Here is a 26,877-nt window from a genome sequence, read left to right on the forward strand (position 1 = left end):
TTTACTTAACATAAAAATCAATCTTATAATAAGTATAACAGTAATTTAATTGCTTACTTGCTTGTTTGTATTTCCCTATATTAAATACATTTACAATATAAGATTGGTTCTAAAATGAAGTTATCACGTGTTTATGGGTATATTGTTTGCGTACAATAATTTCATTTTGGCATTTGATTAATATTAACAGAATCAGTTATCCGTTGTTGTCATGTAGTAGGTATGTAATGTAAAGTTTGCTTAATATGGCTGTACAACGCTGATGAGACCAAGGAAGGACGAAACATCTGATTCATATTGGTTTGATATGTGGTATTATATCTAATTATTTTTAGCTAAAAAACAGCTCCTATGAGTGTGAACCTGTTGTAGGCTTAGAGCTTTCGTTGCTATTCTTTTGCGAATAAATTTGTTATTTAATATTTTAATATCGTTTGCAAGCATCATGTAGACGCCCTAGCGAGGGTTCGGCAAATAATCCCCGGACAAAAAATCCCCACAAAAATCCCCGGGCAAATAATCACCACAATTTTTTTTGGACAATGGCAATGTTTTGAACATAGTTATTCAAATCAGAGTGAGCAAAAGATTTAAGCAAATAATATTGGAACATGATTCTCACAGCCTTACCTCATTCCCCATATCTTCCACGATTTTTGAAAAAACGCACACTCTTTTATTACGTAAAATTTTAAGTTTTCGATATGGAATTGGAATTCAAAATAACTCTATACACTGAGGCTGAAAGCATTTGAGTCGATCGCATTCACGGGAAAACTTTTAGAGAACTAATCGGCAGCAAATATTTCTTAAGGATTTTCTGTCCGGAATTTTTTGTGGGGATATTTTGTCTAAATAATTTGGGGAGATTATTTGCCCGGAATATTTTGTGGGGATTTTTTGTCCGGAGATTATTTGTCCGGGGATTTTTTGTGATGATTTTTTGTCCGGGGATTATTTTTCTGGGGATTTTTTGTCCAGGGATAATTTGTGGGGATTTTTTGTCCGGGATTATTTGTCCTAGCTTCGTCCTAGCGTTATGACGTCACAAAATCGACCTTCCGGCCATTAAAGAGAAGCTAACCATCATAATAAAATTCCTCAGGTGTAGTGTGCCTCACCACCTTCTACTATCACGAGCCGCCCCTGTTCACGAGGTGCAAAAATCCAGATATATAAGACCACAATACGACCAGCAGTCGCGTATGGAAGCGAAACATGGACGCTAACAAAACGGGAAGTACATAAATTGCTAGTGTGGTAACGTAAAATCCTTCGAATGATATATGGCTGCAGAGACAGCGTGACAAACAAATGGAGGCACAGATACAATAACGAGCTAGAGTCTCTATTCGGAAAAGAAAATCTAGTCAGATATATAAGGCTAATAGACTCAGATGGGCAGGGCATGTGATGCGCAGTAACGACAATCGCCTTATAAACAATGTGTTCTGGGAAAGGCCAGATGGAAGAAGGTCTATAGGGCAGCCTAGAAAAAGGTGGAAAGATGCAGTCAAAGAAGATCTAGAAAAAATGGGATGTGACAATGGGAATTAGTGGCACAGGACCGACAAACATGGAAGGCAATAGTAAACCATTGATGATGATGATCAGGCATTGTCAGAATTCATGACATCCAAGTGGTAAATCAATTTATGTATCTGGGCACCAAATTCTGAAGGATGCACCAAAGAAGTAAAAAGAAGGTCAGCCATGGTCAAAGAAGCAATGACAATGCTCACCAAAGTATGGAAAAGCCACAACATCACTGTGGATACCAAGATAAGACTTGTAAACACACTGGTCTTCTCCATTTTTCTATATGGATCTGAATGTTTTCTTCTCCTTTACGTGTCATCTCTATGACAAAGGTTGGCAATCATCATTGCTATTCTAACTTTTGACACTACAACCCCGAAAAAGTTCAGTTGAGCTGCATCCAAACCAATCTCTGAGGTTTCTCAGCCAGGACATTTTGCTTCTAGCTAAGCTGTGCCTTCCTTGAATCTCTCCCTGTATTATTAACACATTCGGTGATCATTACACATGAGTGTTGTCACGATGGTTTCGTTGATGGTACCGACAACAAACAAGTGTAGTCAGTAGTACTGTGTTACTAAATGAACGATATGGTACCAGTCAAGTGGAGCTTGTTTTAGATGGGCACCGAACTTGTTAATTTTAGGAATTCATATCTGTCACCATGTGGTATATTATATGACCCACATAATGTAGTTTTCTTATTTTTATGGAATCCATAGTATCTCCCTGCTGTTTTCTATTCTTCTTAGTACTTCTTCATTGGTTATTTTGTCTATCCAGGAGATTCTCAGCATTCTTAGATATGTCCACATTTCAAATGCTTCCAATATATTGCGACAGTGTTTATTAAGAGTCCATATCTCCACACCATACAAAAGAACAGCAAATATTTAACAGTTTAGTACTCGTTTTCTAAGATTTAGGCTGAAGTCTCTACTACATAATATTTATTTCATATTATTAAATGCACCTCTAGCGTTTTCCATTCTAACTCTGATTTCTTTGGTATAATCGTTTGTTTCATTAATGTTTATTCCTAAATAGTTATAATTCTGAACTTGTTCTATTGTCTTATTATTTACGTGTAGATTGATGTTTCTAATATTTTTCTTTGATATAAGTAACCATGAATTTTGTTTTATTTATGTTTTTAGAATTACAGTAAAACTATGTAACAAACAATAGAAGCTTCTGGACAACAATCAGACATATGAAGAAAGGAAAACATAAAGAAATAACAGTCGTAAGGGATACAACAAACCAAATCCAAACAAATCCAGAACAGATAGCTAAAGTATGGAAAGAATACTATGAAAACAAATTTAGAAATGAAACATATCAAGATAACGAGAACAAAGAATTAGAGCGGAAGAAGTAATACAGGAAGTATCAAACGTAAAAATAGGTAAAGCTGGAGGGGATGATGACATAGACCCGGAAATGGTCAAGTACATGGGAGAATAAGGGATAAACTGGTTGTTGAAAATATACAAAGAGGCATGGGAAAAGCAGCAAATCCCAAAAGACTGGCAAAGTAACCTTATAGTGCCAATATACAAAAAGGGAGAACCCATCAACTGCGAAAATTATAGAGCAATATGTTTATCATCGGTATGTTTTAAAATATACACAAAAATAGTAGAGAAGATGCTAAGGCAAGAGGTAGAAAAAGAACTGGGAGAATAACAAGCAGCATTTAGACCAGAAAGACAGACAAACGATAACATTTACATCATTAGAAATGTAATAGAAAGAAGTATTGATTCGGGGTGAAAGCTCATTCTAGCATTCATAGATCTAAGGGCAGCATTCGACCCTATAGAAAGAAAAATTATATGGAAATGCTTGCAGAACATGAAAGTACCAATTACACTAATAAAAATAATTAAAAGTATATACAGAGTAGTAAAAGGACGTGTATAGATAGCAGGAGAAAGATCTGAAGAATTCAATTGGGAAAGAGGTATCAAACAAGGAGACAGTCTTAGTCCGCTACTATTCATAACAGTCATGAATGAATTGACTAGAAATACTGGAGAAAGAAAGAACCAAATACAGACAACAATAGGATACCAAAGATTACAGCCAATAAAAATAGAAGCCTTATTGTATGCGGATGACATAGTCCTTATAGCAGATTCCGTGACAAAAATGCAAAAACTTATAAACATTTGGACAGAAGAAATAGAGAAATTAAAAATTGAAATAAACATCGAGAAAACTAAAATAATGGTCATCGGCGAAAAGGAAGAAAATGAAGTAAATATAAAATGCAAAAATACTCAACTGGAAATAGTTACCACATATGATTATCTTGGAAGTATAATTACCAATGATGTGAAAATAGACCTCGAAATAACAAACAGAACTAAAAAATCAAACAAACTGTACTACGCACTAGCGCCAGTTCTGAGGAAAAAAGAATCGTCCCATGAGAAAAAAATTAAAATATATAATACGATTGTGATACCGACGATACTGTATACGACGAGCGAAAATTGGACTTTACAGAAAAAGCATAATAGTAGGATAAATGCAATTGAGATGAGACATCTACGAGCTATAGCCGGAAAGACCAAATGGGATAGAATAAGAAATGAGGCAATAAGAGGGATAACTAAACAGGAACCAATGGTGAATAAAATAATAAAGAGACAATTAAACTGGTATGGACATCTAATGAGAATGAAACCTAGTAGACTAACAAGGAAAATTCACGAAACAAGGAATATTACAACAAAGAAAAAAGGCAGACCGAGGAAAAAATGGATACAGCAAATAGTAGAAGCAGGAAAAATTAAACAGAAAACGCTAGAAGAAATGAAACTACTAGCACAAGACAGAAAAGAATGGAAGAGATGGGTGAATATGTAGCTAAACTAAACCCAAATCCGACACCTGAAAGGGTATAAGGAAGGGGAGAAAGAAAGAAAGAATGTTTAGTGACATACCAAATTCATCATTCATTGCAACAACCCTATCTAAAATTCTTGTTGGTCTTTGAAGGTAGTTAATAAACTCACTATAGACGCATTTGAAATGTTTTGTTGGCGAAGAATGTTGGGTATACCCCGGACAGCTGCATGTTATAAGAAGATTCGAAAGATTGTGACTGAAAAAAATCACTGCTCACTTTGGTCATGTGTTGTGTAGACATGATCTGGTGAAGCTGACATCGGACAGAATGGTGCAAGGAGCGAGAGCTAGGAGATGATTTCAAGGTATGTGGACCACATTACAAAAAAGAGATCTGAGCTCCACTAAACCTTTGCTTCAAACAAACTGTACTACGCACTAGCGCCAGTTCTGAGGAAAAAAGAATCGTCCCATGAGAAAAAAATTAAAATATATAATACGATTGTGATACCGACAATACTGTATACGACGAGCGAAAATTGGACTTTACAGAAAAAGCATAATAGTAGGATAAATGCAATTGAGATGAGACATCTACGAGCTATAGCCGGAAAGACCAAATGGGATAGAATAAGAAATGAGGCAATAAGAGGGATAACTAAACAGGAACCAATGGTGAATAAAATAATAAAGAGACAATTAAACTGGTATGGACATCTAATGAGAATGAAACCTAGTAGACTAACAAGGAAAATTCACGAAACAAGGAATATTACAACAAAGAAAAAAGGCAGACCGAGGAAAAAATGGATACAGCAAATAGTAGAAGCAGGAAAAATTAAACAGAAAACGCTAGAAGAAATGAAACTACTAGCACAAGACAGAAAAGAATGGAAGAGATGGGTGAATATGTAGTTAAACTAAACCCAAATCCGACACCTGAAAGGGTATAAGGAAGGGGAGAAAGAAAGAAAGAATGTTTAGTGACATACCAAATTCATCATTCATTGCAACAACCCTATCTAAAATTCTTGTTGGTCTTTGAAGGTAGTTAATAAACTCACTATAGACGCATTTGAAATGTTTTGTTGGCGAAGAATGTTGGGTATACCCCGGACAGCTGCATGTTATAAGAAGATTCGAAAGATTGTGACTGAAAAAAATCACTGCTCACTTTGGTCATGTGTTGTGTAGACATGATCTGGTGAAGCTGACATCGGACAGAATGGTGCAAGGAGCGAGAGCTAGGAGATGATTTCAAGGTATGTGGACCACATTACAAAAAAGAGATCTAAGCTCCACTAAACCTTTGCTTCAGAGTTGAAGAGGATAGAAAAAGATTGAGACAGTTTAAGAGAAATCATTGAAAATTCAAGGTTGCACAATGCCTGAATCAGACGACAACGAATCAGACGATGAGGAATTATACAGTTGAGCCCGCTTATTGGAATAGACTTCGTGCCTAGCAAAAGTATTCCTATAACTGGGATATCCTTATAACCCATCATTAGTGGCTAGTAGAAATGTTTTGGGACCTCAAATTTATATTCCTTAAAGCGGTATATTCCTGTGAGCAGTATTCTAATACACGGGTTCAACTGTATATAATAAGTGCCATACGCTTGTATGTAACTCATTGAGAATATTATTCAATATTAACACCTTGGCTGCTTTACTAGACAAATAGACCTTGTATTATATTAACAGTTGGCTGCGTCGTCTGTGTGGTAAATGAGGTATACGGGACATATATGCCTAGTACCTAACGCACTCAACGTAAGTTTATAAATATCTCTTAAAAGCAGCCAAGGTGTTAACATAGACTTCTTTAACTAAATTATAACTTCAGTTAACATTCGCAACAGCAAGCATGGCATAATTATTTTATTGTGTTTTATAAAGTAAAACAAACTGTATTTTTTAACAAATGTAAAATCTACTATAAATGCAAGAAATATTTAGACATTTCCAATTCATTATGCATATTTTATTCCATATTTGGAGTTTAATTACACTTTCTCTCATAGTTTCATATAATTTGAGCTCAAGTAATCATTTTAGTGACAAAATTACCATAACCTGATGCCCACAGTGAATGAAATTAACTCATTTTGTGGAATTCAAGAACAATTAAAGATAAAATCTGTGTGACAAGCCCCTGAATTAGGTGAAACTAAGTAATTATTTTATTGATTTACCTGCATATATGTTCTTTTCCTTGTAGTTTTTTAAGAACTGCCACTTCCATTTTTAACACCTGCTTGGGTTGCCTTGCAGATTCTACCTTAAGTGCCACTTGTTCTCTTGTGATTAAATCTAACCCTTCATAAATCTCCCCAAACCCACCACCACCAATTTTTTTCACCACCTACAACATAAAAAGACAATGATTTACTAAAAAAATAAGTTGGCTATGTTGTCATTGCAATTGAAACAAAAGGGGTTTGAAGAGGAACAAAGGAAAGGGGGTTGTTAAAGGATAAGTAGGATTTTTTAAGAAAATATAGATTGTACCTTCCATCTCTCCTTGACAACATGTCCTGGTTGTAAAAGATCTTCGGATGTCATTGTAATATTGTTATTTTGATCAGTGGAATCTAAATGACCTTCCCAGCTCAACTTTTTTGGCCTGAAAAATACATTTTTGAATTAATTCATCGATTGTCTTCACCTGGTAAAAGCCTCTTAGCTGTCAGTCAACTATTCAAACAATCAATTTTTAATCAAATTTTGTTACGCGATATGAAACCAACATATCACAGCTGTAAATGGAATTGCCTAAAAATGGGCAAAACCGCATTAAAAACCAGCTGACTCCTTTCCGCGCATGTCTAATATTTAAAGGACTCCATGGCCTTCTATCTTCTGGAACGCCCGAAGATTATTGATTTTTTAAGGGTAAAATTCCATAAATCTCAGCCCACAATCAAAAAAGCACAATTTGATTAAACCCATTAAAAACATGCTTTCCTTTTAAGCTTACCAAAACTACTAAATCAAAGATTTCAAAATTAAACAAAATGTTTTAGCGTTTGTACAAAATTTGTGAAACAATACGAACTGTGCACAATTGTAGAATAATACAAATTACAAGATTTTCGCAAATAATCTGCCAAAAATAACTTGGTAATTTTAGAAAAAGTAAAAATGACAGGTAAAAATACCTTGAGAGGTGTGTAATAATTATATCACACACAGAAGTTGAAATGTTAATATTGGAACAAAAATGATTGAAATGATTATTGTAAAACTTAAATGAAGAAATGTATCAATTCAAAACAAAAATCATTGCGAAACATGCAATTATTTTAAAAAAAGTGCCCTGACATTTTCCAAAGGACGATGTGCGAAATTTAGCTTCTCAAGCAATTAATTTTGTGAAAATAACTGAACGATAAACATGAAAGCATGCATACTTGTTAAATACATGGCTATATACCAATAAAACTGCTTAAAAAGCTTAATATTTTACGTTTCTTACAGTTAATTGTGGTGTTAATCAATATGAACGCCATTTTTCCTGATGACCTGAAGTTGGCTTTTATATGTATGTGGGTTTTCGCGCGTCGTTTTGAATTCTCACACACTTTAATTTAATATTTCGTTTTCTAATATTTTGAAATACTACTTCAGTCTTATAATTGATTTTGAAACTGACATTTTAATTTTGATATTCAATATACATTGTCAAATTTCATACCGGAACAGTTAGTTCAACTTGGTTCAACAAACAAATATATTATTTTATTTAAGAATTTTTGTTGCTTAAGCAATACTTGCATTTGAATTTATTAAATTAAAAATTATAGCGTATAGTACATGATTGTTTCTGATAGACAATAAATAAATAATAAATAATATCCAACATAAGTGCAAAAGTGTTTTGTATTAAGATTGTCCAGAATAGGCAACCATTTAAACATACAATTAGAGTCAGGTATTGCCAAACTTGAAAGTTGTTTTATTGCGGTTTATTAAATCAACATTTACAATAATTATTGGTAACTTAACTTAAATGTTCCTATTATATATGTACAGAAACTCAGGAAGTCAGTTCCAGAATGCCAAAATAGAAATAAATTTACGCGACTTTCAAAAAGTCGACAAAACGTATAGGACTAATAGCCCAGTAAATGAACGGGAAATACGGCGATACCGTGTAATTTTCAGGGGCAACTCCGAAATGCATGAAAATTTGGATTTAGGTTCTACTCACCCTCCACTTTAAAGTTGAAATTGTGCCGTTGGTTGCTCTTACTTGGGGGTGACAGTCACCCCTTCTCGGGGGTGAAAAAACATACATTCAAGATAAGACCGGAAATGGATAAATTGACTGATTTTAAGCAACTTTTGTTCTATAGAGTTTTTTGTGTAAGTCAATACATTACGAGTTATTTGCGATTGAAAATGTTTATTTTTCGACAAAAAAACTACGTTTTCGGACGGTTTTTGGCAAATAACTCAAAACATAATTATTTGATAGAAAAAATATCCTTGGCAAAAGTGTAGCTTATAAAAATCCGAAAAAAATGTGTATCAGTAAAGTCTATCAATCGAACAAAAGCAAAGTTGTAGCTCATGAAAAATATGTTCTTATTTCAAGGTGAAATCACCGAAAAATGAAGCACTTTTCGATAAAAACCCATTTAAACTTTTTTAAAGTATTTATAAAAGCTTTTTTCTAATTGTTCATAAAAGTTTCTAGCATTAGGTACAAATAAGCGAGTTACGCTCAAAATAAAGTTGGCCCTCTTTTTTTTTGGTAAAAAAATCATGAAAATCTCGCCGTGTTTAGCTCCCCAAATGAAATTAATCGCTACCGCTGTACAAACAATTTACTTACTTATCTATATTTTATATGATCTGTCAGTCTTACCGGTTTAAAGTGCTTATTTTTGAAAGGGTTATAGTTAAAAAAGCTTGAACGGGTCACTAATCACGAGTGTATGCAAATTTTGAACAGCCATATCTTAACCAATTTTTGTCTTGCGGAAAAACAAAATGAAACTAGCTTATTTATAATAGCAAAACCTACATTTCTTTACTCTTCATGATTTTTCTTATCACTAATACTCTTTAAGTTATTTTAAAAAAAGAAAATTTTTCAAAAATTTTTAGAAAATTTTTTTTACTATAAAACCAAATTTTTTTAAAAATAAGCACTTCAAACCAATCAAGGTTACAGCTCATATAAACAATATACATACCATTAAAATAAATGGTAAAGTGGTAACGATTAATTTTATTTAGGGTGCTAAATAGAGGGAGGTTTTCACAATTTTTTTACCAAAAAAAGGGGCCAACTTTTTTTTTCAGTGTAACTCGTTTATTTTTGGTGCTAGAAATTTTTGTAAAAAACAAATATAAAGATTTTTTTAGATACTTTAAAAATGTTAATAAGCTTTTCCCGAAAAGTGCTTAATTTTTCGGTGATTTTGCGTTGACGTATTCGATTTGGAATTAGACGAATAAGAACGTATTTTTCATGAGCTACAACTTTGCTTTTTCTCAATTTATATACTTTACTGATACACCATTTTTTTATTTTTTTATAAGCTACACTTTTGCTAAGAATATTTTTTTCGATAAAATATTTACTTTTTGAGTTATTTGCGAAAAACGGTCTGAAAACGTAGTTTTTTTGACGAAAAATCAACATTTTCAATTGCGAATAACTCGAAAAGTATTGAATTACGTAAAAAAATTTATAGAACTAAAGTTGCTTATAATCGGTCAATTTATCCATTTCCGGGCTTATTTTAAACACGCGTTTTTCACCCCCCGAGAAGGGGTGACTGTCACCCCCCAAGTAAAAGCAACCAACGGGACAAATTCAACTTTGAAGCGGAGGGTAAGCAGAACCTAAATCCAAATTTTCATGCAATTCGGAGTTGCCCCTGAAAATTACACTACAAAACGGTCATTTATTGAGCTATAAGGATTTCCACAGTTCTCACGGTATTCCTTCACTCAACCGTTCTCTCTACCTCTTTCTGTTTTGCCACCCTTTTTGTAGATTTCTTCTCTCCATTGCTTCGCACACTTCATCTCTGAAGGATCTTCGGGGTCTGCCTTTCTTACTTCCTCCTATCGGGCTCCACGCTGTTATCCAATATTTATCCAACGATTTTGGTCTGCTCTTCTGACATGTCCGTACCAGGTTAATCTCTTCTGTTCGATGTACCTAGGTAGTCTATTTATCTGAGTTCACTCCCATTCTTCTTTTAATCTCTGCGTTATTTATTCTATCTCTTGTCATTACTCTGCAGCTTCTCCTTATAAATTCCATCTCTGTTGCTCTTATTTTGTTTTTGGTTTTCTTATTTATTGTCCAATTTTCACACCCATAACTGAAGATAGGTACTTTTTGTCATGGTATTATCTATATATTCTTCTTTTTGTTTTTATGCTGAGCTTCTTATCCCACAGTACCGGATTCAATTTTCGTATGCAGTCTCTTGTTTGTCCTAGTCAATTTTTTTGTCTTCTTCCGTTGTTCTTTTGTTTGTTATTATGAAACCTAAATACTCGTAGGTACTTGTCTGTTCCTCTGATTTGTTGACTTTCGTCTATTTCCAGTTGTTTTATTTCTGTATTCTCCGTTGTTAGATATTCAGTTTTCTTTAGGGTTATTTCCATACCATTCTTTGTATATTCCTGTTCCAATTTTCTCATCATAAAACTGAGGTCATCTTCGTCTTGTGCAATTACTATTTGATCGTTAGCAAAACTTAAGGTAGGTATATAGATATTCGTTCCTTACTGGTAAACCCATTTCTTTGCACTTTCTTTTCCATGGTTTCAAGATTTTTTCCAGGATTATTTTGAACAGGGTAGGGCAGGGGTTCCCAACCGGTGGTACGCGTACCACTAGTGGTACGCGGGAAGATTTCAGGTGGCACGCGTCGCGTGATTAAAACAAGCGACTTCACGATTATTTTCCTTAATGTGTGAAGATATGGCTGGCATGTTCAGAACTTTTCTGTTGCATACAGAAGTGAGATGGTTATCTCGAGGAAAAATGTTCACCCGTCTCTTTGAACTGAGGTCACAAGTTTGCTTTTAACTGAAAAAATTAATGACATGAAAGACTTGTTCTATGATGAAGAATGGTTGTCACGATTGGAGTATCTAGCTGACATTTTTGACAGACCCAACACGCAGAAAATGGTCCTTCAGGGAGAAAACACAACACCTATCACAGCCAATGAGAAAATAAACTACTTCAAGATAAAGGTGGTTCTTTTTTGTTCTTAAATTCAGGGGAAGATTGTCTTTGAATTTACTACGCTGTCATCATTTTCGAAGAAAACGCAATATATCCAATACCAGATGTGGTTGCTGATATAATAATTCTTCACCTGGAATCTCTTCAAAAAAATTTTGATAAATATTTCTCTGAAGATTATTCCAAACTTGACTGGCCCAGAAATCCTTTTGCACCAATTGAGTTGGAATTACAGGAAACATTCATCGATCTAACAGAAGATAGTTCTATGTACGGTCGTCCATATAAAAATTTTCAGGGGGAAGGGAGGGAGTGAAGATGTTGCACTTTATATTTTGTATACTTTGGATAACCATATATAATTTAAAGCATCCTAAAAGTCAGGTGGGGCACGGCCCCCCTGCCCATGGGTATGTGCGCCCATGGTTCTATGAAAGACAGTTTTAAAGAAAAATCCTTATTTGACTTCTGGATCGGGTGTAAATCCGAGTATCCAATGCTATTCCGGCAAGCTATGCTGTTTTTGATGCCATTTATCACTATTTTAGTAGTTACTTGAGTGAGACTGGTGAACTATTGTATATAAAAAATAAATATAGAAACATACTAACACCCCACATAACAATGATGTTCGCATCATGTTCTAAGCATATCCTACCAACATTCGTCGAAGTATATCCTTTTTAGTATATGCGTAGTACAAGCATAGCATGTACCATAAAAAACATTCTAAATTTCATGTTCTTTGCATGTGCCTCAAAGAATATTCTTGCACCGAATATACTGAGCACATTCGGGTACGTAGTATCTCGGAATGTTCGTAAAAGTTTATTCTTAGAATATACCTTAATCGAATATTCTTAGTATATGCGTAAGTATATGCAAAAGTATATGCTTAACACATACTTGTATATACTTTTAAAATATCTTAAAAAGAATATACTGTATGTACCTATAAGAAGAAGAATAATGTTAGCCTATAGATTATCAACTTCGCGTTAAGAATAATTAATCAAATTTATGTATTTTGGTAGGTACTAGTGAACTATCTAATTCATTTTTTAAACCGTTTTAATTGTATGGTAAAAAGTTTAAAACTTAATTCTATTGAAGAAAAATGAGAAATTCTCGTTTCGTTTTCAGTTGAAATGAATATACCATTTTGATTTGAGTTTATACCATAAGTATTTTTACCTATAATTTTCGGGAATCCGGAAACGGCCATTCATTGTCATTCTGACCCTTGCATTGCATTTTATACCTGCACAAGGGAGGGGGGTAGGTAACAAAAGAGCAAAATATGAAAATAGTTTGCAGTACAGTTATGCATTTATGTCTACGCTGTTAGGTAGGACCAAGTATTTCTAGCTACAAGGACTAAAACATTTTTAAGAACATAAAAAGCAGTTTGAAAATAATAAATTCATATTGGTACTTCAATATTTCCTAAATACCTAGTAAGTAAAAGTATGTATAATGTATATAGATACCTATAAATTTTAGTAATTTACATACATATTATATAATATATTTGGCTATTATATAATTAAATAAGCAGCATTTTTATTTTGATGTGCACATAATAACTAAATATATTACTTATATTTTATATATAGGCTACTTACCCATATAATATTTATTATACATAGGTACCTATATAACTAACTAAAGTTTATATATTTTATACTTACTTTTTACGTAATATTGTAGAATGTAATAACTACATTCTCATATGCAATTAGAATATGTAAATATAATATATTGGTAGAACCAAAGAATACTAACACACCCAGTGGGTGTGTTAGTATTCTTTGGTAGAACCTATAGGATGAGATTGGGTGATGTTGAAAACATACTTCTGAGAAATACAGCACATCCTTGGAATATTCTTCCCATATACTAAAAATATGTGCGATAGTACATTCTAAGTATATACATAGAAGGTATATAGCACTTCCTTGGAATATTCTTCCCATATACTAAAAATATGTGCGATAGTACATTCTAAGTATATAACTAGAAGGTATATAGCACTTCCTTGGAATATTCTTCCCATATACTAAAAATATGTGCGATAGTACATTCTAAGTATATAAATAGAAGGTTTATAGCACCTCCTTAGAATCTTCTAAAAAGTATGTTCTTGGTATATACTGAAAAGAAGTGCGGTAGTACATTCTAAGTATATACATAGAACGTTTAAGTACTGTAATGTAGTATATACTCAGTATATGCTCTGCACATTCGCAATGGTAATTACGCATATTCTAAGTATATACTTTTTCTGAAAAGTATGTTCTATGAATCTACTAAGAACATGAAATTGTTATGTGGGACTGGCACTGGAAATGGACTTTTGTCTCAGACAAATGGACAGAGTCTCACATATAATATAGCCAATGAACAGGTACGAGATATTATGAATACAAAACCAAACATAATGGAAGAAGTCCAACAAAAACAACTTTGTTGGTATGGCCATGTGCAAAGAGTGGAGGAACATCGACTCCCAAAGCTGATAATGGAATGGCAACCCGCGGAAAGAAGGAAAAGGGCAGACCGAAAACTACCTGGATAAGTGGAATATAGAAACCAATGTCTGAGAGAGATCTAAGTGTTGAAGAGGACTTAAGAATAAAATTGAGTTCAATTACTCCTGGAATTGACACCTTAATGACAGGCAAACTGCAATAAGCTTCACATTAATCTCGATACACGTAGATTTATGTTGAATTGTATCTTTGTTTTGGTTGATAGTTGGTACCAATTGTATAAAATTGGACTATGTTTTTGTAGTAAAGCTATGAGTAATAAACGTATATCTGTATATATTTTTCTTCCGACATCCTGAAGGGCACTAAGGATTATGAGAAGGAAGAAGAATAAAAAGAATACGTTTTTAAATAAAAATTTGAAAGCATAATTGACAAATATTTATATTTACTGTTGCCTTGATAAAAAGCTTGGAAAAGTGAATGAATAATATGGAAAGTTATATTAGATATTTAATTAAAATAAAACAAGACAATGGACATGTTTCTGATTAAAAATTAGGATCGAGGGTGGGGTGGGCTTCCTTCCCTTCCACCCCCCGGTATTGCGTGGTAAGCCAAAATCTTCAAAATATTTGAGGTGCTAGGTGCTACGCAGTTGCTAGAAGGTTGGGAACTCCTGGGGTAGGGGATGTGGAGCAGCCCTGTGGTAGTCCCTTTATCGTCTTAAATGGACTGCATATTCTATTGCCCGTTTTGATAGCTACTTTGTTATTTTTGTAGAGTGCTTTTATTAATATTCGTGGAACTTCCCATAGCTTGGCCCTAGGTATCGAGTCATATGCCTTCTTAAGATCTACACAAACCATATGAACGGATCTATTTGGCCATTCTTTTTTCTATTAGTTGTTCGACCGTGAATCCTGCCTGGACTCCTCCGATTTTATCCTGTATGTATTTCTAATTTTTCCTTTATGATCTTTCCACACAGTCTGCCTATAGACGATATAATGCTGATTCATCGATAGTTTTTACAGTTTTTTCCTATTTCCTTTCTTATTAATGTCATCATGTCATATAATATATGCTTCAGTCCGTTCTGCCGGTCTTCTCCATTCAGTGCTCTCTCAAACATTTTGTGTATCATCATGGGGCATAGTTTCAGATCCGTTTTAATCGAAACAAAACGGATTGATATAAAAAATCCTTTGTATTGAATGGGTGCATAGGAATGGGTATAAGATGAAGAGAAATGCAGACTAATTCATCGGTGATAAAATTAGATGCTATGCGGACTTAAATCATATAAGTAATCACACAGTCGCACTTTAACCTACAATAAATATTTGGTTCGATGACCCAAAGACACTTAAAATAAGCCGTGTCGAAGCTTTTACTGCTACGTGGAACTCATTTATTTTAATTAACATAAACAATTTAATAAATATCTTGGTTTTATTTTTATTTGTATTTATATATTTAGAACAAGTTGAACATACGAGGAACAGGCAACTGAAAGGTTGCTAAAATTATCATGGGCGTCGCTGGGGACTTAACCCTCCCCAGAATCTCTCTAGCGTCTCTAGATTTTGAGCCAACTTTTAAGAACAATGGGAGTGGTAACTTTTAGGTAAATATTGTCGTATTGAATGACATTTTATTGTTATACCTAAAAACAAAAATATAACTGAAAAATCATCTAAATTTAGATGTTTTTAACGTTTTTTATATTCCTACTTCACTTGTTCTGCGCCTGTCTTTTTGTCACGGTGTCCAGTGTCCATAACAAATCTTGTAATCGATTTTAAACATACTTTTCCACTAGCTTGGCATCTAAAATTTTTAGAATAGCTCAGAACTCAAAGACAACACAATATTCAACGGCTTTTACCTGGATACAAAATTGACATTTTGATTTTAAAAATAATTATTTTTATTATACTTACTTTTTATATTGTGTCCTATAAATAATAAAAACGTGGGATTATAAGAAGTTGTTTTTTAAGTGTAATTATTAATATGATGGCTTGTACACTCTTATAGACAAAATCACTCATAGGTTTGACATTTAATTTAGGTATATTCATAGTCGTTGGCACCCAAAATCCCGACAGCCAAAATCCCCACAGCCAAAATCCCGACGGCTAAAATCCCGACACGCTAGAATCCCGACACACCAAAATCCCGACATACCAAAATATCGACATGCCAAAATCCCGACATGCCACAATCCTCGCATAAGTAAAAATCCCGATAACTACATTTTTAATATGTATATATTGTTTCCTTTTCAAATGCAGTACCAAAAAATAATATATAGAGTATTGAAATTGAAAAATTAATTACTTACTTACTAATAAGTACGGGTACCTACTAATTATTATATATTTTAAAAGAGAAAATTATTAAACACTTCATTTTATAATGTAAACGCTATACTTACAAAATGGACTGAAATAATATGGTTTGGTAATAATATTTGGTTAATATATTATGGTAAAATGGTTTCAAATACTTAATTCTGTAACGTAAGTAACAAAAATAGATAGATTATGTTTTATATACATATAAAAATGCTTCAGCTGAGGGTGAAACAGCTCCTTCTTCTTCTTCTGGTAGCACACAACCCGGGGTGGGTCTTGGCTGACTACACAACTCGCTTCCATCTCGAACGGTCGTCCATGATAGTTGGGTCAGTGGGTACTCCCATTGTTCTTAAATCTGACCATATATTGTCTTTCCAGCGCATTAGTGGGCGTGCTAAGGACCTTCTTTCTGTGGGGGCTTCCTCCCAGATCAGTTTGGCAAAGCGGTTATTAGGGAGTCTATCGACATGGCCAGCCCATCTTAGACGCTGAGATTTAATTTCTTGGACTACGTCGCTCGCCCTTTACATCTGCTTGACCTCAGCATTTGTTCTCATTCGGTATTGGTTGCTATTAGGGTCGTGATAAGGTTCAAAGATTCTTCTGAGGATTATTCTCTCCAAACATCTAAGTTTTCTTTCAATTGCTTTGGTCAACGTCCACGTCCAGGTCTAATCACTGTTTTATATATTCTGATCTTTGATGCTCGTGATAGGCTCTTAGATTTAATAGTATTGTGAAGGCTATACATACATCTGTTTGCTGCCTGAATTCTCCCCTTAATCTCTTCCATGATATCGTTATCTGCAGTGATTTTTGCTCAAAGGTATTTAAAACTCTCCGCTCTTTCAAAGTTATATGGGTCTATCGTAACATTTTTACCAATTCTATCTCGTGCTTTTTGTCTCTTGATGCACATGTATTTGGTTTTTTCTTCATTTACCCTTAAACCAGTTTTCCTTGCCTCTACCTCCAATTTATTGAAAGTCTCCTTCACATTGGTGACTGTGTTTCTTACAATATCAATATCATCCGCGTATGCTAGTAGTAATTTTGGTCCATTTACCGTCAGTAATTCTGTTCTAATTTATGCTGTTCTTACTACTTTCTCCAGGATTATTAAAAGGAGAGGAGACAGCGCATCTCCTTGATTCAGGCCACTGCTTATTTCGAACGATTCTGAGAGTTTGCTACCTATCCGTACTCAGGATCTACAACCATTTACGCATATCTTAACAAGCTGGATAAGTTTTTTTGGAACTGAAAGTTCGGCCATTGCATTCCACATCTAATCCCTTTTAATGCTATCGTACGCTTGTCGGAAATCTATGAAGAGATTATGGATAGTTCTATTGAATTCCCATCCTTTTCAAACAGCTGTCTTAAAGTAAAAATCTGATTTATGTCGATCTATTTTTACTGAAGCCGGCTTGGTATTCCCCTATGAAATCTTCTACAAACGGTGTTAGCCTACTTAATAGGATGTTCGATAAGATTGTATACGCCGTATTAAGTAAGGAGATGCCTCTATAATTAGAACACTTGGTTTTGTCTCCCTTTTTATGGATGGGAATTATTACACTTTCGTGAAACAGCTGGAATAAAGATTAATGGAGTTCCCATTCACAGGAATAGATATGCGGATTATACTGTCATCTACGAAAATATTGAAGATCTTCAGAGACTGGTGACCAGAATTAGCGGAGTATGGAAATGAATACGGTCTAACGAAGAACGTCAAGAAGACAAAATTTATGAGATATCAAACAGCAATATGCATAAAATAACAAAGGCTAGAGCAAATTATAGGAAAGTACTGAGGAGAATACTAGGACCTGTGAGGGAAAACGGAATCTTCAGAAGACGATACAACAACGAACTTTATCAACTTTATAAGGAAGCACCCCTGTCAGACTTCAGTAGAATACAAAGATTGCAATGGGCCGGACATGTGATAAGAATGGGAGAGGATAGGCTACCAAAAAAAGCACTGAATGTTAGAATGCAGGGAAAGAGACGGGTTGGAAAGCCAAGAAAACGCTGGGAAGACACAGTAAACAGCGACGCACAAGCCATTTTAGGAGTCCGTGTATGGAGAAGAGCAGCCACAGACAAGCAAGGGTGGAGGCAAAAAATAAGGGAGGCCAAGGCTCAATTTGGGCTGTAGTGCCGTAGAAGAAGAAGAAGAAGAGCAAATTATAAAATAAGAAGAGTGCTCTGCACAAGAGATTTGAAGTTGGATGAGCAGGGCCCCCGCTACCATATGTGCAAAGTGTGCAATGCACACGGGCGCCATCCTTTAGGGGCGCCAAAACCGAGGGTCAAAAATAATTGCAAAAATATTTACAAAAAAAATCAAAAGAAAAAATTAATTTTAAAATAAAAGTTGAGAAATTAAATAGCTCAGTTTTACTTTGTTTGGATGACATTATTAGTCTTTCTATAAATATAAAATAAAAATCACGCTATAAAAATAACAAACACCCATTCCGTAGACAAAAATGTAGATAAGAAATACCTAACTCCTAACTATTTGATGCCCTATTTAAGTGTAACAAGATGGTCTAGCAGAATTGATTCAATAAACCCCTTAAACTTTATTCAATTAAGATTTGCTATGGTGTTGCAATGGTGTTATTTGTTCCTATTTTGCTTTATTTGAAGCACCTACCTACCTACCTTCAAAAAAATAAATAAAAAACATTATCTTATGCCTTAAGGGGCGCCAAAATCCTTTTTTGCACACAGGCGCCAGTAGTTCTTACGGTGGCCCTGTGGATGAGTTATAGGTAGGCTAGGTGCTACGTTTTCTCGACTTTGTATTATGGAATGGAAGCTTGGACCTTGAATGCGGTATCAATGAAAACACTGGAATCATTCTTAGAGTTGTCGGTATATAAAAAAATTCTAAAAAGGTCGTGGACAGACGTCATAGGCAAAAAGGTTTTAAGGAAGATGAATAAAGAAATAGAAATCTTAAATACAATCAAAACAAGGAAATTGGAATATCTCGGACATATTACACGTGGAGAAAGATAGAACTGGCTCCAAAAGATTATGCAGGGAAAGATTCAAGGAAAAAGAATCTTAGGAAGACGTAAAATATCATGGCTGCGCAACCTGAGTGAATGGTAGAGGAGACCGGGGCTAGTTGTCACAGGGGTAAGTTGTCACAATGCCGATTTCTACCTTATTTGTGAAGTTAACACGCTGTACCATCTACATGCGAAAGGTATTATTCATCACCAATTCTACACAAAATATTACAAAGATCGACCAGTAATTATTTCTTTTATTTGTGTAAATGTGTTTTGAGGTTTCTCGTGTAAAATTTTTAATCTTCAAACATCTCATGCTGTGAGTGACTTTGTGAAACCAAGGTAATAAAAATATATTTTAAAGGGTATTGTCAGTCTTATAGATTACATACGTAGGCATATTTTGATATATTTATTTATTGGAATATTTTTGATTTGACATTCAGTTACGGAAGGTTATGAGGGGCTAGTTGTCACAAATTACACGGGGCAAGATGTCAGTGTGACAACTTGCTCCGCAGCATTTAAATCTGTTGAAATGATTTTAGGCCGTATTAATAGTTATTTATGATATAAGTGTTAAAAGTACACGTTTAAGGCACGCATGTGAAAGTTTGCAGAATGAGCGATAGCGAGTTCTGCAATTCATATGAGTGCCTTAAAAATGTACTTTTTAACACGCATATCATACAATATTTTTTCTACAAACGTAATTACAGGACAATATCTACAAAAACTTTTACATGAACTTGACTGACATTCCATTTTTATATTTTTTTGACATTACATCATCAAAATTGCCTATACGGTCAATACGAACTGCAGTGCCTTACATTTTTTTTAAAGCACTAGTGCCTTAAAGTAGCATTTTTAACGCTCGTGTGGAGTGCTAAAAATTGCATTTTTAACACGCTTGTAGAAAAAATCATATTAAATTGCTAAAGAATACAGGGTAAATCATTTATGAATTTGTCAAAGGTAAACTTTTTGTTAAAAAGGTGATTTAATATCTACAGGATTAAAATTTAATGTCTAATCTAAATGCTGTTATTCTGCTTGCATAGCATGGATGAAGTCAAACCCCTGGAAAAACTATTACTATCTATGATATACCTGGTATTGTGGCAACATCTCGGCCTATGATACTTAACTCGAAGTAATGTAATGTCGGGATTTAGGATCACTGGTATTTATCCCTTTAACAGGGATATATTCTCAGAACAAGAGTTCCGCCCCAGTTACGTTACCGATCGAAAGAACCCAAATGAAACGGAAGTGGGCACACCTGACACCCTAGGAGAGAAAAATGAACTAATATGTACAGGAAACGAAGATCGTGGGTGAGATAATTTATAAAAGCTACAAACAAGCAGTGAGAACATTCAAAAGACAAGCAGTGAGAATATAATCAATAAATTGTCAACATCCAAGAAAATTAAGATCTGAATAAAAACCTTGCAGGTAAGAATCCTTTAAGAGCCTTTTAAACTAATAATTTCCTTTTCTTAAAATAGGTAGGTATATGCTCCCTGTTTTGAACTTGAACAAATTAAGAATTGAAGAATTTTATACGTTTCAATTTTTAGGTCCCTCGGATTTACTATAGGTAAAAAAAAATGAGAGTCGGAAATGACACCACCCGGAGGATTTAAAGCAGTGCTGTCTGTAAGAAACGGTTCGTCCTTTCCCAAAGGCTGTCAACAGGACCAACCGCATTCAAGGTAAAAAACGCAAATCATCAATACTAACAGATACTCCAGTCAAGGATGAAATTGTGCAGGACGAAAAGTCTAGACAGAACAAAAAGACATATACAAAAAAGAAAAGCGTTAAAATGAATCTGCCTTCTACCCAAAAAATGTAGGGCCAAAAGAAAAAAAGACATTTCATCGAACAAATAAGACTGTATATGGCTTGTTTGCGGAGAGCTTTATTGTGCTTCTACAGAAAGTTATACCAACGTATAGCATGCAAACAATGGACACATACGATATGGCACCAATGGAAATCAATTTTATGTGTGCCACAATTGTGACTCAGAGGACGATATGTAGTTATTTCTAAGTTTATAAGTTCTTCTTTGAATAAAAACGTTTTATTTCACATTTACTTTATTTTTGTAATACTGTGACAACATGCCCCATCTAGGGGTATGTTGTCACACAAATCCTGTCGAAGGTTAAACCATCGTATCATTTTAACCAGTCGTGTCTACAATTTTAGAAAAATATAAATGAGTAGCCGACACTTCAACTAATTATACGGAAAAAGTTCGGTTAAAAACAATAAAAAGTGTCTGAGTTACAGAGCCTGAACCAAAAACTGTGACAACTAGCCCCGGTCTCCCCTACGGATGTACATCAAATTAACTTTTCAGAGCAGCCGTCTCTAGAATCTCTTAGAATAGCTATGATGATTGCCGACCTTCGTCGCGGAGATGGCACTTTAAGAAGAAGATACTAAGCCTAATAACCACTACTGTTTAGTGTATTTTACACAAACATTTGACGATAAGAAACAAAGAACTGAACCACAACCCGATGGACTTGCTGTTATAAAGACATCTTGTGCAGTATCAATAATATGCTCAATAATGCCCCAATTTCATTCCAAGAGGATTGATTTTTCTCCAAGACTTTGGAGTTGTCTTTCCCAGAGTTTGCTCTTTGCTCATTAGATCATTGGAATTTTGTACTCATCGTCTGCTCTTTGGACTACAACTACAGGTTTATATTCACTTAATCAATTTTAATACAAGACTAACAGAAATATGGTCTAGAGTCTAGACTTTTCTATGAGCTTATTTACTGTTTTTAGGTGATCATTGGTTCTTAATTTTAACCCAAATTTTTTTGCTCCCTTTTTTGGTAAATGTCTAATTTTTTAACTAATCTCGTTGTTATTATTGTCAGAATCTTCTACACATGAATATATAAGCCAACGGATCTCTAGTTCCTTGGTTCAGTTTATCATTCTTTTATAGACCAAAGTTGTTATAGCCTTATTAGACATCGATGGTATTCTTTTCTGGAAGAAGGGATAGGCCAGAACAGAAATTAAAGACTCAGTGGAGGAAAGCATAAGAGCATTGGACGTATGAAACTGGAAGACAAATAGAAAGTTATCGAAACTGATCCTGGAGCAGGCCAAAACTCATAAGAGTTTGTAGAGCTAAGGATGATGGTGATCATAATGAGTTATTATTTCCCTTCCTCTTTATTAATTATTCATCATCATCATCATGCAACCTCTTCTGTCCACTGCTAGACGTAGGTCTCTCCCATTTTTCGCCACTCCCCACGGTTCTGTGCGCAGAGGCGGCTCAAGCCCATATAGCGCCCGTGTGCAGTCTATGCCCTGGCGCCCTATGGTAGACGCGCAGTTAAAATGGAATAGTTGAATTGGTACCTACCTAGTACTAGTACATAGGGTATTAGAGTGTATTAGGTACGTTTATAATGTAAACAAAAATCCAGATGCAAATAATGCAATATTAAATGATGTCGGGAGCCAATTCGCGGTGTGCAAGTACTTGGAAGGGAATAATTGAGAAACGATCGTGCGCGAATAGCGGAGAAATATTGCAACTTTCTTAAATAATTCATATTGTCAACTGAAATTGTCAAATTGACGTACATTTCATATCTACTGTCATTGAAGAAGAAAAATTATATGTTGCTCCACAATATTGATATAGTCGGTTCGCTAAACTCAGACGCAACTGGCTAGATATTTTAGTCGATAATTTTTTTGTTTTTTGCCAATTTTGCAAAAATTTGCAAAATTACTAACTATTTAGTGATTATTAACTGTTTAGTAATCATTTTTTGCCAATTTTACTAAAATTGGCAAAATTACCGACTAAAATATCTAGAAAGTTGCGTCGAGTTTAGCGAACAGGCTATATGATATGCAATTATTAAATAAAGGTAAATTTAATTAATTGTATTTTGCTTGCAGTACTGCAGTTTAATACCTAATTTTATTTACTACATACAATTGTTTACGTTTTAATAACATAACCTGAATCTTATTTTTTCTTCTTATTATTTTTTACCTGGTATTGTGGCAACATCTCGGCCTATGATACTTAACTCGAAGTAATGTAATGTCGGGATTTAGGATCACTGGTATTTATCCCTTTAACAGGGATATATTCTCAGAACAAGAGTTCCGCCCCAGTTACGTTACCGATCGAAAGAACCCAAATGAAACGGAAGTGGGCACACCTGACACCCTAGGAGAGAAAAATGAACTAATATGTACAGGAAACGAAGATCGTGGGTGAGATAATTTATAAAAGCTACAAACAAGCAGTGAGAACATTCAAAAGACAAGCAGTGAGAACATAATCAATAAATTGTCAACATCCAAGAAAATTAAGATCTGAATAAAAACCTTGCAGGTAAGAATCCTTTAAGAGCCTTTTAAACTAATAATTTCCTTTTCTTAAAATAGGTAGGTATATGCTCCCTGTTTTGAACTTGAACAAATTAAGAATTGAAGAATTTTATACGTTTCAATTTTTAGGTCCCTCGGATTTACTATAGGTAAAAAAAAAATGAGAGTCGGAAATGACACCACCCGGAGGATTTAAAGCAGTGCTGTCTGTAAGAAACGGTTCGTCCTTTCCCAAAGGCTGTCAACAGGACCAACCGCATTCAAGGTAAAAAACGCAAATCATCAATACTAACAGATACTCCAGTCAAGGATGAAATTGTGCAGGACGAAAAGTCTAGACAGAACAAAAAGAAATATACAAAAAAGAAAAGCGTTAAAATGAATCTGCCTTCTACCCAAAAAATGTAGGGCCAAAAGAAAAAAAGACATTTCATCGAACAAATAAGACTGTATATGGCTTGTTTGCGGAGAGCTTTATTGTGCTTCTATAGAAAGTTATACCAACGTATAGCATGCAAACAATGGACACATACGATATGGCACCAATGGAAATCAATTTTATGTGTGCCACAATTGTGACTCAGAGGACGATATGTAGTTATTTCTAAGTTTATAAGTTCTTCTTTGAATAAAAACGTTTTATTTCACATTTACTTTATTTTTGTAATACTGTGACAATTTGCCCCAGGTACTGTGACAACATGCCCCATCTAGGGGTATGTTGTCACACAAATCCTGTCGAAGGTTAAACCATCGTATCATTTTAACCAGTCGTATCTACAATTTTAGAAAAATATAAATGAGTAGCCGACACTTCAACTAATTATACGGAAAAAGTTCGGTTAAAAACAATAAAAAGTGTCTGAGTTACAGAGCCTGAACCAAAAACTGTGACAACTAGCCCCGGTCTCCCCTACGGATGTACATCAAATTAACTTTTCAGAGCAGCCGTCTCTAGAATCTCTTAGAATAGCTATGATGATTGCCGACCTTCGTCGCGGAGATGGCACTTTAAGAAGAAGATACTAAGCCTAATAACCACTACTGTTTAGTGTATTTTACACAAACATTTGACGATAAGAAACAAAGAACTGAACCACAACCCGATGGACTTGCTGTTATAAAGACATCTTGTGCAGTATCAATAATATGCTCAATAATGCCCCAATTTCATTCCAAGAGGATTGATTTTTCTCCAAGACTTTGGAGTTGTCTTTCCCAGAGTTTGCTCTTTGCTCATTAGATCATTGGAATTTTGTACTCATCGTCTGCTCTTTGGACTACAACTACAGGTTTATATTCACTTAATCAATTTTAATACAAGACTAACAGAAATATGGTCTAGAGTCTAGACTTTTCTATGAGCTTATTTACTGTTTTTAGGTGATCATTGGTTCTTAATTTTAACCCAAATTTTTTTGCTCCCTTTTTTGGTAAATGTCTAATTTTTTAACTAATCTCGTTGTTATTATTGTCAGAATCTTCTACACATGAATATATAAGCCAACGGATCTCTAGTTCCTTGGTTCAGTTTATCATTCTTTTATAGACCAAAGTTGTTATAGCCTTATTAGACATCGATGGTATTCTTTTCTGGAAGAAGGGATAGGCCAGAACAGAAATTAAAGACTCAGTGGAGGAAAGCATAAGAGCATTGGACGTATGAAACTGGAAGACAAATAGAAAGTTATCGAAACTGATCCTGGAGCAGGCCAAAACCCATAAGAGTTTGTAGAGCTAAGGATGATGGTGATCATAATGAGTTATTATTTCCCTTCCTCTTTATTAATTATTCATCATCATCATCATGCAACCTCTTCTGTCCACTGCTAGACGTAGGTCTCTCCCATTTTTCGCCACTCCCCACGGTTCTGTGCGCAGAGGCGGCTCAAGCCCATATAGCGCCCGTGTGCAGTCTATGCCCTGGCGCCCTATGGTAGACGCGCAGTTAAAATGGAATAGTTGAATTGGTACCTACCTAGTACTAGTACATAGGGTATTAGAGTGTATTAGGTACGTTTATAATGTAAACAAAAATCCAGATGCAAATAATGCAATATTAAATGATGTCGGGAGCCAATTCGCGGTGTGCAAGTACTTGGAAGGGAATAATTGAGAAACGATCGTGCGCGAATAGCGGAGAAATATTGAAACTTTCTTAAATAATTCATATTGTCAACTGAAATTGTCAAATTGACGTACATTTCATATCTACTGTCATTGAAGAAGAAAAATTATATGTTGCTCCACAATATTGATATAGTCGGTTCGCTAAACTCAGACGCAACTGGCTAGATATTTTAGTCGATAATTTTTTTGTTTTTTGCCAATTTTGCAAAAATTTGCAAAATTACTAACTATTTAGTGATTATTAACTGTTTAGTAATCATTTTTTGCCAATTTTACTAAAATTGGCAAAATTACCGACTAAAATATCTAGAAAGTTGCGTCGAGTTTAGCGAACAGGCTATATGATATGCAATTATTAAATAAAGGTAAATTTAATTAATTGTATTTTGCTTGCAGTACTGCAGTTTAATACCTAATTTTATTTACTACATACAATTGTTTACGTTTTAATAACATAACCTGAATCTTATTTTTTCTTCTTATTATTTTTTTGGACTATGGCCTTGACAATTATCCAGTAACCAGGACTAACATAATTGGCCAGTATAATTAAAAGTGCGAATAAAGTTGCAGAGCGTAGAAATAGGTGTCGCTTTACCGAACTTGCACGGTCCCAATAGGTATTCACGGCGCCGGAGTCAGAACAACCTACCCAAATCTGTTAAAAATATGTAATTCAAAATAAACTTTTTTATCTATGAGGTAAAGTTGAAAATTGGTTGAGGAAATTTGACAGGGTTGAGTACACGAGTAAATAGTACTTTTAGGAACGAATTGGTTAATTGAATAAAAAAGAACAACTTTGTGATTATTTAAAAAAATAA

At 34.5% G+C, this 26,877-nt stretch overlaps 1 protein-coding gene across 8 annotated transcripts in view; it reads right to left on the reverse strand.

Annotated features, from left to right (window-relative positions):
• Window positions 1–26,877, reverse strand: part of LOC114333623 (tau-tubulin kinase 1) — a 345,869-nt gene that overhangs the window by 232,809 nt on the left and 86,183 nt on the right. For 5 of the 8 annotated variants that reach the window (XM_050647122.1, XM_050647128.1, XM_050647124.1 and 2 more), the window contains exons 2-3: window positions 6,913–7,027; window positions 6,597–6,766 (exon numbers count right to left, since the gene is read on the reverse strand). In XM_050647122.1, the coding sequence (XP_050503079.1) occupies window positions 6,597–6,766; window positions 6,913–7,027 (285 nt within the window). Of the gene's footprint in view, window positions 1–6,596; window positions 6,767–6,912; window positions 7,028–7,381; window positions 7,401–7,814; window positions 8,049–26,877 lie in introns of those variants that run through there. The other 3 variants (XM_050647125.1, XM_050647126.1, XM_050647127.1) reach the window with 3 other exon arrangements.

This window comes from Diabrotica virgifera, chromosome 3, assembly GCF_917563875.1.
Source record: "Diabrotica virgifera virgifera chromosome 3, PGI_DIABVI_V3a".
NCBI classification, from domain to species: Eukaryota; Metazoa; Arthropoda; class Insecta; order Coleoptera; family Chrysomelidae; genus Diabrotica; species Diabrotica virgifera.